Raw genomic sequence first — 15,882 nt, 5'->3', positions numbered from 1 at the left:
AGTACCATTTTTAAATAATAATATTGCCAAAAAAGAAATAATGAAGGAAACTTATTCACAAAAACTATAACAAATAATTAGCAGTAAATTTAATCAAGTAAACAAAAGGCCTTTAAAATGAAAATTATAAAACCCTGAAAGACATTAAACATCATATATATAATAAAAGGAACTCTCATATACATGAATTATAAAAAATAATATTTAAAAATATCAATACTAGGTAAAGCAAATGTATAAAGTAAATGAAATTTTCATGAAAATACCAATGGTTTTCCTCACAGAACTAAAAAAAAAAAAAAAATCCTCAATTTCATATGAAAGCAACTAATCACCTTGGACAACCAAAAAATATAGGAAAAAAGGTCAAAGATGGACATATTATAATACTTGATTTCAAAACACAACACTCAGCCCAGTAACCCAAAAACTTCCATAGTATCATTAAAACACAATAGACCTATAGACAACAAGGGGGCTGAGAAATAAGTCCATTCATCTATATGGCATTTATCCTTATCTAAGGCACCACAAATATATACTGGAGAAAGAACAAACAGCTTAATAAATAAATAGTGCTGGAAAAACAGAAAAGGCACGTGGAGATTAAACTTGACCCTTATCTCTCACCATGAAAAAGAAATAACTCAAAATGGATCAAGCAGCTAAGTGTAAGTAAGAGCAACCATGAAACTACTAGACAAGAACAAAAGAAAACACTCAAGACATTATTAAAGGCTATTTTGCTTCTTTGTTTTTTAATAACAAAAGTGAAAACAGAGTAATATAATTACAACAAAGTAGAAGGCTTCTCCACAGCAAAATAAAAAAACAAAGTAAAAGAACAACAAGAATGAGGGAAAACACTTACCAGCAGATCATCTGACCAAGGGTTAACAGGTAGTATACATAACAAACTCAAAAATAATCAAACTAAAAAACTGACTATTCTAGATACTGCTCAAAGGAAATAAAAATGGCCAGCAACTGTATGGAAAAAAGTTCAGTATTGTTAACTATCAGATAAATCGTAAGTAAAACTACAAATGACATATTATACCCAAGTCAAAATAGCTATTACTAAAAATTGATGTGAGGATATGGAAACAAACGAAACTCTCATACACTGTTAGTAAAATTGCAAATGAGTATAGCTATTGTAGAAAAATACAGAAGCTACTCTAAAAATTTAAATTAGGCGAGGCCTAGTAGTGTAGGTTTATATCATCCTAGACGCTTAGGAGACAGAGAAAGGAGGGTTGCAAATTCAAAGCATGCCTAGGTCACACAATAAATTAAAGGGTCGCCTGGGCAACTTGGTAAAGCCATGTCTTAAAATGAAAAGTGAAGAGAGCTGAGGGTATACCAGCACATGTAAAGGTTCTAAATTAATTCCAAAGCACAAATACAGATGATGCATGTGGAACTATCCTATGATCTTGCTATCCCATATATGTATATATGCACCCAATTGGAACTCTCCAGGAAACAAAGCCATGACAATGTCCTCTTGATTACTCTGTATTTTCTCAAGTCAACACAGAACAGAGGCTCTATTAAATCATCTCTTGTCAAAAATCTTAATATATAACTACTGTTTTAACCTACTTTATGATTTTTTTTCCAATTGATATGTTTCTAAATTTAAAGACAAAAGCCAACATGAAATGATCACTTTAAAGGCTGGACTGTGTGCTGCTTTGCAGAAGTCCTTAGTCCATTTTTCAGACACAAAGATAGGCAGTTCACACCAATCTCTAACTCCAGCTCATGGAAATCCCAACTACTTTGGCCCCCATGGGAACTTTCGGTCATATGAACACCCCCCCATAAACACACATCAAGATTTGTTTGATTATGTTCTATGACAATCAATAAATTCCTGTAAAAACTAGTGTAAGAACATCAACAAAAGAATAAAGCAACTTTCATTTATCAGTCTTAGTAATATATTCTTAGTCATTTAATTGAGAACACCACAGTGACAGGATAAACAACATAAGGAATAAAAGAAAAAGACTAGAGGACAGAAACATAAATCTAGCAGCTTAGATGACACAATTCCAGAAGCAGAGAACCACAAAAGCTTTCTTTGAAAATAAATGGTTATACAGTCAGGAAAAGAACAAAAAAAAGTCAATGAACTAGAGTCTCCAGAGGGTGGAAAGCATAAAGAAGGAAATACAAGGGGGAAAGTCAGTTGGTAAATTCTGAGTGTCACTGGATGAGGAAAAGACAGAAAGAATATTTAGGTAGCGTTCACAAACAGTATATAGACATTGTCAGCAATACCAACTGGAGAAAATCTACAGTTGAAGATAAATAATGAACTTCTTAACATAAAGGAGTTGTATTTTGTAGTTTTAGGGAAAACATATAGATAAAAATTCTGGGCTGGGTGATGGTGATCCAGACCTTTAAATCCCAGCATTTGGGAAGCAGAGGCAGGAGCATGTCTGAGATCAAGGCCAGCCTGTTCTATAGAGTGAGTTCCAGTATAGTCAGAGATACACAAAGAGAGAGAGAGAAAAAAAAGAAGAGAGAAAAAAGAGAGAAGAGACAGAGGAAGGGAAGGAGGAGGAGGGATGGAAGAAAAGAGGGAGGGAGGAAGAAAAAAAGGTAAAAAAGAAGGAAGGAAGGAAAGAAGGAAGGAAGGAAGGAAGGAAGGAAGGAAGGAAGGAAGGAAGGAAGGAAAGATAGAAGGAAGGAAGGAAAGAAGGTAGGAAGGAAGGATGGATCTCGATCAAAGATAAGGTGAGGAAGGAAGCTCTAACAACTGAAAAATATCATCCAACATTTATTTCCCAAACAGATCTACATCATGTATTTCCTCACATGTGTCTCACTTTATCATCTGAAAAGGCCAAATACTGTACAGCCTTAACACTGCACCTGGGAGGGAAATGGCACTGGCCGGCTATAATAGCAGCACTTTCTGTTTAGAATCCACAGTCAACAGTACAAACACATATATTGTGCCAAGGGGCCAGGTTTAATGTCCAATATCTTGGTAATTGACAGGGCTTGAGACAAGCTGTGCAGTGATAGCAGCCAGGAACAATCTGTACAGGGCTATGTGCCTATTCAATTAGCACTATGTCTGGGTCCTCTCTACAAATCTTGAAGCCATCTTACATGTTTCTCCCACTTCAAGCTCTCTGGATTTACCTCAAAGACACTTAGGTTTCTAGACTATCTCCCTCCAGGATCTGACGTGAAAAGACTCGCAAAGTCATGTTTAACTCTAAGCAGGTTTCCTAACCTAGAGATATTCTGAAAAAATGTCTGTTCAGCATTTGTACAAAATATTCTGAAGCTGGAAATCCTTTTAGTACAGACAATATTGTACTGTAAATGCTAGGATGACTAATTTTATAAAGTTTCACCATGATGCCCCTGAAGTTGCTGGATACAAACAAAACAAAAACAAAAAAATCCAAAATTTCTCACTGGATTTATATCATATAATGAAATATTAATGTGGTGCTCCTGCATTAGATACATCATGAAATAAAAAATAATTTGATTATTTTTGACTTATCTATCCTTTCAGCAATTCTTTATGAGCCTGTGTATGCCAACTAGGCACTTAAGATACAAAAGTAAATGAGTGAGTACTGCACATGGCATTGAAGGTCTCATAGTTCAGCAGCAATTATAGCCATATAAAAGCTCACAGTTGCAGGCTCAGGGACACAGTTAAATAGACAAGTTGCTGTGAGGGACACAGAAATAAGGAAAATTACAGAATATTTCACAAAAGATGAAGTTTCTCAGAAGAATAAAGAAATACCAAAAAGAAGAAGAAGAAGAAGAAGAAGAAGAAGAAGAAGAAGAAGAAGAAGAAGAAAGAAAGAAAGAAAGAAAGAAAGAAAGAAAGAAAGAAAGAAAGAAAGAAAGAAAGAAAAGAAAAGAAAAAAGACAGGTTAGAGATACGGGATACGGGATACCTAAATTTAAGGGGCTATTGGTGGTAATTTGATTATAGAGGTTTGTATGGGAATGACAGGATCAGTCTAGTAGGTTTGCAGGGACTTTCAGTCAGGCTTCCTAACAGTAGGTAGCTTAACCTTGCACACAATCTACATGATAATAGCATGTTAGAGGAGCTGTATGGAACACTGGTAGAGGACATGTTAGGAGACTATTAATGATATAGATGGATACACACTCATGGTAAGAATGAAGTTGAACCGTCAGATTTATACCTTATTCAAGTATTACCAACAGGATGCAGAGATCAAATGGAAGTGGTGAGGTAAAGGGAGAACTAAGAAAATGTTCAAGTTTGGTAGTGAGATTTGGGTTTTGATTTGCATAATGGCATACATAATCATCATACATGATGATGTTTTACAGAGAAGAAAATAGAAATTTTGTATGTTTTCAACTTGCTAAGTTCACCATGCTTCCAGGATACTAATGTAAGGAAATTAGCAATAACTAAGTTATGAAGATTTCAGATGGCAAACTCAAGACTTGGAGCCAATGGTTAACGGTTTAAATACATACAGAAGAAAGAAGGGAAGAGGATGGAAAAGAGGAAAGAGAGCAGTGGTGAAAGAGGCCATAAAATCAGGGAAATAGTCAAGAAAGAATCACCTAGCATGGTTTCAAAGTTGTCCATTTCTGGAACCTATTAAATTCTAGAAACTTGCTGCTCTTTGTACCCCTCCTATAGTCTACCTTTCTGCTAGCAAGAACTTGATTTAAATTAAAGATCCATCATTTCCTTATGCCTAGAAATATATATATACAATTCAATAATCATTTATCTACCTCTTACTCCAGAAATGGTTGGTCTAGGTCTGCTCAGCCAAATGAAATAGATTTCTAGAAATGGTAACTGGCTTGAGGATGCTATATCAGGCCAAAGCACAATGAAACAAAACTAGATTTTATTTTTCTTTAAGCTATGTAGGATGACTAGAAACTTTTGTAGAAGGACTGAACCAAAGTAAATTGGAACTAATCTCTAACTGTAAGAGCTCTGAATGAATAGTCAACAGAGGTGAGAGGAATCGGAAACAAAACAAAACAAAATGAAACATTGTATTTGATTATCTAATTAGGTCCTATATTTTTTTTCTTTTTGCTAAACTTACCTTTACAGTATTTTCAATAAATTATATTTTATTTAAAAGTGACTAAACAGGAAAAACAAAGCCATTGTGGAACTTTTCTTATTAAAAAAGGAAACTTACAATGCTGGCAATGGGTTGCAGCTAGTTGAATCGTTGGTCAATGGTGCCCATGGGAATCCCCAAACAACCTAAGCTAGTGTCAAACTATTAGTTACTCTGAAAACTTACTCAACAAAGACCCCGCTATTAAAGACAACACCTTACACAACTCATTGAACATGAAGAAGTCAAGTTGATGCCTACCTAAAACCTTTACTTCTATGAACTAGTATTCATGGTATGAGAAGGTACTCAGTAAGCTACCAAAGGAGAAAGGTAAACCACAACCTAAAAATAAACTCTTCAGTCTACAATGACCAACAAGATATGCTAGTGCAATGGTGGCACAAAGCTTGTAGGAGCAAGCAACCTATCTCTGACTGGATTTAAGACCCACTCTAAGAGAGTGACGCCATTCCAATACTGCTCAAGACACCAGGAACCTAAGACCACACAGGCCAGGGACCTAGGGACAAAAAAACAAACTAACAAAAAAACAAAACAAAACAAAACAAAAAAACAAAGACTACTGTTCTGCTGAAGGAATGTAGCCATAAAATGACTACTAATGAAATTATAATATACTCATAGGTCAGTCTCTTGCTCAATCATCATCAGAAAAGCTTCATCCTCTGAATCAAAGAGATGGTTCAGCAGTTGAGAATACCAGCTGCTCTTCCAAAGGACTGATGTTCAACTCCAAACATGCACATGGCAACTTATCGCTCTCTATGCCAATTCCAGAGGAGCTGATACTCTCAGACAGACATGCATGCTGGCAAAACACAACTGTATATATAGAATAAAAATAAATATATCATTAAGAATTGCTTGAAAAAGAAGAGCTTCCTCCTGCAGTAGATGGATGAGCCCTAATAAGGTACTTACAGCTAAATGCTGTGCAGAGAGTGACAGACATCAGTTATCCTAAACGGAATGTCTCCGTCAAATTCCTCCCCTTGGGGCTCAGGAACCCTTTTTTTTTTTTTTTTTTTTTTTTTGTCAAGTTTTCTCCAATTTATTACATTTTGTACTCTAAGAATTATATTTCAATAAGATGACACTGAGGTTCATTTCATAGTCATTTCATACTTTCAAGGTTTCTTGTGATAAAATATAACACAGTTTTAAAATTATTATTTATTTCTGATTGCTACAATTTATTTACTTTGCATCCCAACTGTAGCCCCCTTTCTCACCCCCTCCCAATTCTACCCTCTCTCCATCATCTCCCATGCTCCTCCCCAAGTCCACTGATAGGGGAGGTCCTCCTCTTATTGCATCTGACCCTAGCATATTACGTCTCATCAGGACTGGCTATATGATATGCCTCTATGGCTTGATAAGATTGTGCTCCACTTAGGGAGAGGTGATCAAAGAGCTAGGCACTGAGTTCATATGAAAGACAGTCCCTGCTCACCTTACTAGTGTACCCACATCAGGAACCCTTTTTGAAAGGATCAAAAGCATAAGAGTCAGAGGGAATAGAGGGCACCAAAGACACAGACAAGGCCTTGTACACACAGCAAGACCAACACATATATATGAGCTCACAGAACTGTGGCAGCATGTACGGAACTTGTGCCAGATGATATCCCAGTGCAGAGAGAAGAATTAGGCACATGCACATCCTCGACCCTAACCCAGAAGCCATCTCCAATCAATAACCACTCATAAATGAAAAGACAGTCCTCTCCAACAGAGCCTCACTGGGGGTAAAAACCACTTCTAATGGCAGACCCACTTCTCAACAGTAGAAGACAATTACAAAACGAACTCCATGGCAAATGACATCTTTTGTTGCTCTTTGTCAGAGCCTCCTTTTATTCTTTTGTCTTTACTGGTCCTTTATATTTATATTATGCCTTCCAGTTTTGTGTTTTTAAGGGATTCCTGTGTGTGCTAATATGTATGTCTCTCTGTCTATATGTGTTCCTCATGCTTTTTCTTTTTTGTTTGGCAGACATGAAATATATTTAGTAAAATAGAAGTTCGGTAAAGATTCAGTCTATAAGGTGTAATTTATTCACGACCAGGCACTATGCGGCTAAGGTGGAAGAAATATGAAGAAAATCAAAAAGAGAAAATTATCAAACAAGTAATAAAAGAGCCATCCTTACATTTTAAGTCTACTGACTATTTTTTTTCTGTCAGATTTGGCCTTAAATATTTTCCTTTAAAAAAAAAAAAGTAAAAGGCAAGGGCTATTAAATTTCTATATCCCATAGTCACACATTTCTCCCAGAAAATGGAAGAGCTTACCTTCTGCCAATCACCATTGGCTCTGTTCTGTTAAGACTAAACCATTCCTAATCCAGTCACTAAAGCCAGAGAAATGCCCTATTGTAAATGACTATCAGGTTGTCATCAAACAGAGACAAGCTTTCAAAGAGATGTTCTATCACTAGATTATTATAGAAGAGTTACAGGCAAAGAATTTGTTAATGTTCAGTAAAACACGTGGAGCAAAATACAAACATTTACAAAGCATAAGAATTTGAAAGGAATGCCGTTAAGAAATTTCTTAAAGAAAGAGACTACTGAGATGGGGATACTGGGAAGAACGCTCAGATCTAGAAGGACAGCACCAAATCAGTATAGAAAGAGAAAATATATTGATCCTTTGATTCAATAGAAAAAGATGCCAATTTGTATCTTTTAGTAGCTCTTATATTGTTAATGCTTTAAACAAAAACTTACACAAAATTAATAAACTATTGATTTCAGAAAAGAGCAGTTACATCATATTAAATTAGAAAAGAATCAATACTAGAATACAAAAGGCAAGACATAAAACCAAGTATTTTACAAACATCTTCAAATATATATTTCAGACTCACAGCAACCTCACATTGAAAAGATATGATGGATTGCTAACGTTTTCTGTTAGGTTTTCTGACTTCAACAAAGCAGGAACATGTAACTCTAAACTTCCTGAAGTTTATAATTCTACGACTTTGCTACTTAAACAAATTGAATTATTTGCAAATGGGAGCACACACTAGTCAAAACATGGCTCTATAAAAACAAAAGACAGATGTAAAACTTACAAAAGTGTAGCCTGTTATGAATAAACACTGAAAACAAAATTATGTCCAGGAGCTTCCACCACTGCACTAGCTTCAAAAGATTAAAATATGGCTTTTTTGCTTAGAGCAAGTTGAGACAAACATAGAAAATAATAGCCTAAGTTAGTTTTTTTTTTTTTCTACAATTACTCAGTTATTCATTAAAATATATGAGACCTCTACTGGAATCTTTGCACTAGGATTTCACAAATGGATTTAACTCTAAAAGTTGAGCTATACAGTTTCTTTCATAAAGTAATGTATTTCTGATATTGAGGCCTTTAAAATATCCTATAGTAAAATTAATATTTTTACACAGGAAAAGAAGGAACTATTTAGTCCCAGACAACTTGATAACATCTCTTTCAACTATAGTTATAATTATCATGTATGAAATTCCGAAGCAGAAGTTGTCAAGATTTAACATTAGCATTAATTTATGTCATAATTGACGGTTACTTGAAGATAATGGCAAAGCATCCATTTCTCCAAAGACAGCATGGAGAGAAAAGGGATTTCTTCTTAATTACTACTAATCTGCTCACTTTTAATTAAACTGATTAGTAATTTATTGTCATCCCCTTGCCTGGATGGCTGTTATTATCACAGGGTTTCTTTTTTTTAAGTTAACACATTTGTGATTTTTAAGCAACCCAATCATTTCTAGTGCCAATTCCACCATTTTGTGATATTGATTTATACTGAAAGATTAATATTCAGCTTCAATGTATTCTGAAAAACGTGGAAATATAAGATATGTATGTAGCTTTTACATCTCCAAGTGAACAATGTTCGCTGCACCTTTCCGAGGAGACAACCTCTGGGCGCAGAAGTCTTTCCCTTCCCCCTTGTTTGGAAGTCACAGTGGTTATGACGAACACGTGAATTCCAATGACAGCCTCTGCAAAGGATCCACTTCATATGCTCTCTAGCTAAATAGCAAGTTATAAAACAGTAGTTCCCTGTGCTTCTTTTTCAGATTAAAAACGTTCTGACATACAAAATAGGAACCATTTTAATTTAAGCGACTTTAAACGTACTTGGCTATCTGGTATTTTTCTTAATCAAAATTGTTAATCAATATAAAACTGTGATTAATATCAATTATTTGAGATTTGGAAATGTTCACTACATAATTTGGGAGAGGGCTTACATCTTCTAAAGACTAAAGAAATGGAATGGTACAGGAAAGAAGAAAACTTTTTCTTTCTTGCCCCTATAATATACTAAAATATTTAGTACACACTGATTTAAATTCCCCATCAGTATGCCTTACATGAACTATGTATAGCTGCTGAATAACACTTGTATTTAGGAGAGAATACTGTCTTCAAGTAGTTGATTATTAATGAGAATCCAACAATGATGGTTCAGCATAATCTCTGTCAGCATTTACTGAGGGTAGTATTTACTAGACTGATGAGCTCACATTTCTCCCAAAAATTTTGTGTGCTGAAACTATTCATGAATCAATGATAGACCACAAAATAATACATACAGTGGCATACTTAATTCATAATTCTGACAAATTTATTCAGAACTCTGACTTCCTTCCTTCTGGTGTCCAGTCTGCCAACATTAATCACAACTGAGAGGTCTCCCTGACGGTCACTGACCATCTCATGCAGTACATTCCTAGCTGTCTCCTGCTATCAGCTGTTATTACTTTGGCTTCACTTCACTCCTTCTCACAGAAGTCTTCAACATCAGCCATGTCTCTTATCTGTTCCTTGTCTTACTCTTGCACTAAAAAGTGTAATCTAATAAACAAGATTCATCAATTTGTTTAGTAGGGATTCAAAATACATTTGTTAAAGAAAAGAGATTGAATGTTATTTTTCCAATATCCTGAATAAAAATAAATATTATTTGACCAGGGGCTGAAGAAATGGCTAAGCAGTTATGTGCACTGGTACCTAGCATCCACATGCTGGTTTACAAGCACTTTTATCTCTAGTTTCAGAGAATCTAATTCCCCTTTCCAGCTTCTGTAGGTACCATACATACATGCAGACAAAATATACATACACATAAAATAAAAAATAAAGAAAAAATTATTTGACAAGCCTAGATGCAAATCTATACCCAAAGTCTTATTTGTGTAGTCTAATACAAAGACACACTAACAAGTTTTTGTTATCTTCCACCCAAAAAAATGCAATATTCTTGCAAAGAATACCTGGGCTATGAAGTTATAAATTATTAAATATATAATAAATCAATAAATGAAAGTCACAAAGTTCAAAAAGGATAGTCACTAACCATACCTTAATGAGTTTCAATAGTTCATAGAGATCTTCAACCTCATCACCTTCACATTTGATATATGTCCTTCCTGTCTCCAAGCTCCTTCCTTTGATGGTTCTGCGGTACAGGGGCAGGGCCATTGCTTCAGCATACAGGTCAATGGCATGGTGACCCACTGTCTGATACATGTAGCTATCTAGTTCATCTGATTCCGCTGAAATAGTTAAAGTAGAAACAATTAGTAAGGCAGAGTAAAACAAACAGACTTTAAAGAGGAGATTTTACAGCTGTATGTAGTGGTGTATGCCTGTAATCCCATGCTCAGAGGCAGAGGCAGGTGGATGAGGTGGTGAGTTTGAGGCCAGACTGGTCTACAAAATGAGTCCAAGACAACCAAGGTTACACAGAGAAACTCGGAAAAAAAATGAAAGAAAGAAAAGAAAAGGATGAAAAGAGGAACTTTTATTACTTGAAGACTAGCCAACACTAAGTTTAGAAACATCCCATATCTCCCTGCATTTACAGGTGCAATAATATATCAGCATTGCCCGTTGTCCATAGCTAAATTTAGTTCACCACTAATCATCTATGCTTCTAATTATCAACAGAATTGCATTCACATTTTTAAAATTATATATAATTAAAGATAAGATTAATATATCTAATAAATTCATGGTGTATTGTTAGAAACTATATTATATAAGAAGTTTATTCAAATCAGGTTATTCAAAGTCATCTAGACTTTTAATAAAATCTTTTCTTAAATATTTACTTAGTAAGTGATACATATCTGACAGAATTAATTAGATATACCTGGTATGTTTTATAATAATGTATCAACAAAGCATATACATGTGAATTCAATATTTGTTAGAACAGTTGCAGACATGTTTGGAAACACAATAACTGAATGATACAATCACCAGTTGTCTCACAGATTCCACACATATCACTATGGCTAAGCATTCATTATAGCATTATTTCAAATAGATTAAGAACTATATTATAGTCATAATAAAATGGCATGCATTTTCCAGTGTATGTTCTCCAGAATATGAATCCTGTAAGGTATTAATATTTTAAAGAATGGTGGAAAAGACTACATATCAAATACATTTTAAATATATGTAGGTAAATAATTCTAAGGATATACCTTTGGTGTTGAAATTTTTTTCATAGATTAATATGCATTCAGTTCCTCCAACAGGAGGACAGTGTATGAATTAACTCTCAAAATGATCCACATACCACTTACATTTCATACGAGGAAGATATAATAGAAATGATACTGAGACTAATATTTAGTGCCATTGAACCATCTATAATATGTTAAGTTACAAAATAATAAAAACTAAAAACTAATTTTGACAGACACATATGTACATGTATGTTTTCAAATGTGGAAACATTCTATTAAAGCGAATGAATAACAGTGGAAATGTCTTTCAGAAGTCAGTTCCATCATCATACGCTATCTCATTTTGGCTCATCAGATTTCGGACCCCTACAGCTGCCTGGCTTCCTACAAAAGAAGACTCACACCATTACAGAAGTCCACTCCTCACCCTAGTATGAAACAGATATTTATTAAATCACCCTAAAACTTCACTCTTCCTTTTTACTACAGTAGAGTAAGTCTTTAACGTATTTTTACTAAAGGATATTGGTCAAATAAATTTATTCAAATAAACTTTAGCTTCATATCAAGAAACACCCTGAAATTAGTACAACTGCTAAACACTGTAATGGCTTCAAAGCCCAATATATTTTCGTTGGGGCTCCATGTAGTCCTTACCACAATATAACTTCATTAGTGGAAGAGACACAGCAGCAACTGGTGTTAGAGCAAACAAAACCAAAGGCTCCCCGGTTGCCTAAAGCACTTCAATTAACATACCACAAAAGCTCCTGCTACAGACTTAAAGGGATGGTTCTGCACATTTTATGACAACTGCACATTGTCCTCATTGATGGGAATAAATTCTTTCCCAAAGGACCCACTGAAAAACCATATTGTGAAAAACGGGATTATGCTGTGAATTCATTATACCCAGCTCTGCTCTTCAGTGGAGCCATGCATTCCTCAAGTAAGGTTCCTTTCAGTGCATTTAAAGGGAAAAGAAATCATTCTGTAACTCATTCAACAATTCCAACATCCTGCTGACTTTAAATCAATATTACCAAACCCTGTCCATCTACTGACCCACAACAATCTATTCTCTGTTACACCAATTACCCAGTGTCAGCTGATAGTCCAAGGTTTTTAATGCATAATATTCTAATTGCACTTACTATTGAATTTTTCATACTAAAATATTCTAATAAATGCCCCCATTCTATTAATAAGTATAACTTCATTTTACTCTTCTGCCAGCCAAATGAACATATGGGAATTATACAATAATGACCTTGTACACGATGAGCTGATAACTCATGTTGAAAGCTGGACACAAGAAATTCAAGGGAGGGAAATTACTTTATATAAGCACTGCACATCCTCTGGGCATACACATACACTCTTTTTGGTACTGATAATTCTTAAGACATATGAAAAGACTCACTCGCCCAACTCAATGCAAGTAACAGGTGGGGTCTCTCCATTACAGCACAATCTCTAAGGGATTTTGCTGCTTCTTTATAATAAAAGCTGCAGCAGCCCTATCACCTTCAAAGACTTTTCCCATATTTTAAGTTAGAACTAGAGTCCTTCTCAGAAAACTTCTAAAAGCCTAGCTTACTCATCACCAGAGTCCAGCATAAGATTATCAAAGTATAAATTTACCCCCACATCTTTGTGAGCTCGTTTTCTTTCCTCATGTAAAATACTCCCAATTTCCATCTTTCCACATCACTTTCAGAAGTATTCAAATATCTAACAGAAATAAACCGTGTCATTCAAACGAGTTCAATTCTCACTGGCCTGCCAATAAACTGTGATTGAACACCTACTATAGGAACTGAGCTTCCAAGAGCTGAGGGGCACCTACAGGAAAGTCTAAGATACTACATCCAGAGGCTCCTCATCTTCTGGAGGTGCAAAAGGAAGCACAAGCTTCACTATACCTAAAACAGCTAAGGGCATCTTTTTAATAGTGGTATTCATATATCATAAAGTAAGAACCAATAGGACATCAGACTGTATCTCACCAACTTGCAATATAACCTAGAACCTCCACTCAGATGTAGCCTGTGGTAGCTCAGTAACCAATTGGTTGCCCAAAGTGAGGGGAACAAGGACTATTTCTAACAGGAACTCAATGACTGGCTCTTTGGTCTCCCCACCCCCGAATGGGAGGAGCAGTCCTGTTAGGCCACAGAGGAGGGCTTTGCAGCCAGTCCTGAAGATACCTGATAAAACAGGATCAGATAAATGGGGAGGAGGTCCCCCCTATCAGTGGACTTGGAAAGGGGCACGGTGGAGATGAGGGAGGGAGGGAGGGACTGGGAGGGAATGAGGGATCAGGACACGGCTGGGATACAGAGTTAATAAAATGTAACTGATAAAAAAAAAAAAAAGAAGTTGAGTTGCAGTCACTTAGAGAACAGTCAAAAGATGTCACACACTTACCTTGCTTTTCATCTGGTCTTAAATTTGCTAATGCAACGATGTGGTGCCCTGCGGCAGCGCACTGCATCATGTTGTAACAGCTGTCCTTCCCACCACTGTAAGACAAGTGGGTAGGGAGAAGGGCATGAATGCCAGGCTCCTGATCACTATTAAACGCAATCACTGTTCATCAAAATCAACCGCATGATTACTCGGCTTTTCAGACTCCGTGAGGGACTGTTTTTACAACTTCAGTGCAGTAAGACACACATTTGTAAAGAGGAAGAAAACTGAGCACATGAATCTGAATGCCTAAGGTTGCTGCTTCTAGGAATTTATAAAATTACATGCATTTACAATGCACACATTCTAAACAAAGTCTATCTGAGACAGCGGTTTTATGAAAGATAACAAAAAATGCTGTGCACATCAATTATCCAAAGTGATACCGTAACTAAACACTTATTTCATATATTACTCAGATGAAAGTTTTTAATTACATAAAAATCTAGCAGCTACAGAGATGGCTCAGTGGTTAAGAGCACTGGCTGTTCTTCTAGAGGCCCCGGCTTCAATCCCACGCACTCACATGGATGCTGACAACCATGCCCTCTTCTGGCTTTCCACAAGCACCAGGCAAGCAAGTGGTGTGCAGATATACATGCATAAAAAAACTCATAAATGTAAAATATTTTTAATTTATTCCAACTACACGAAACCTAATTATTGGCTACCAATACCCATCAAAGGATATTAAAAATCTGAATCCAAACAGTATATGAGACTTGATAAACTTGATTCTAAGTTTGATACAATGAAAATCCAAATGCTGACACACATCAATAGTCAAGAATTAGTATATTCAATATTTCAACCATCACTGCCTAGACAATTTCTCTGAAGAATTCCTCAAGAGAAAGAAAATGCAAAGGGTAAAGGAATATATTATGAAGCCCGGATCCCTCTTTTCAGATATAACCTTAAGTAAGTCTTCATAACTTTCTCTATTGGATCCTGTGACTACGTTTCCCAAAACAAAAAACAAAGTTTTATAATGTATTAAAGATTCGAGGGTGAACATCCACGATCACTACTTAATTTTGAGGTTTAAAATGTCAACTCTTTAAATATGGTTTTAAAGTATTTTCCAAGCTGTGTTCTATGGAACATGGAATACTCAAAGAAAAAAAACAAAACAACAACAACAAATAAAAAACAAAACACCTTTCAAGGTCAAGGAATCTAAAAGAGCTAATGATTCCCCTCTCATGACTCCACAAAGCTGCTTAGTCAGCCCTGTGTCAACCCTCCATAGCTGTGGATTTCCCATCAATGGATTCAGCAAACAAAATTAATTTAGGGGAAGACACCTGTACTAAACATGTAGATGATTTTCTTGTTAATCCACTAAACAGTGTGATGTAACAGCTATGAGATAGTGTTTTACTCTAAGGTATGGCAGCTAAAGATACTGTAAAGCATCCAGGAGGGTGGATATAGGGTCCACATATAATTTCATACAGAGGACTTGGTAACTGCAGATTCGGATATCCCGTGGGGGTCCTGAAAGCCATGTCCCATGAGTAGTTGGCCACACTGTGTCCCCATCTGCACTCGTTACTTTGAAGAAGAAAGTCATTAGCATCTTTTAAGGTTCTCTCTCTGACCTTGATAGCTTTTTTTTTCTTGAGTACTCCATTATATTTCCTTAACAAAATTGGTGTTTTCCTGTCACTACAGAGAGACTAAAATGTGGCTTATCAAAACTCAAAAAACAAAACAAAACAAAACAAAAAAAAACACTGTCAGCCAGCATTCGTTACCTCAAGCACTTAAC

At 35.7% G+C, this 15,882-nt stretch overlaps 1 protein-coding gene across 2 annotated transcripts in view; it reads right to left on the bottom strand.

Annotated features, from left to right (window-relative positions):
• Positions 1 to 15,882, bottom strand: part of Dph6 (diphthamine biosynthesis 6) — a 130,925-nt gene that overhangs the window by 114,007 nt on the left and 1,036 nt on the right. For both annotated transcript variants that reach the window (XM_060371435.1, XM_060371436.1), the window contains exons 2-3: positions 14,067 to 14,161; positions 10,519 to 10,712 (exon numbers count right to left, since the gene is read on the bottom strand). In XM_060371435.1, the coding sequence (XP_060227418.1) occupies positions 10,519 to 10,712; positions 14,067 to 14,161 (289 nt within the window). The remainder of the gene's footprint in view (positions 1 to 10,518; positions 10,713 to 14,066; positions 14,162 to 15,882) is intronic.

Source organism: Meriones unguiculatus, chromosome 18, assembly GCF_030254825.1.
Source record: "Meriones unguiculatus strain TT.TT164.6M chromosome 18, Bangor_MerUng_6.1, whole genome shotgun sequence".
NCBI classification, from domain to species: domain Eukaryota; kingdom Metazoa; phylum Chordata; class Mammalia; order Rodentia; family Muridae; genus Meriones; species Meriones unguiculatus.
Note: the sequence above shows the minus strand (reverse complement) of the source record. Positions and strands in the feature narration are given on the sequence as shown.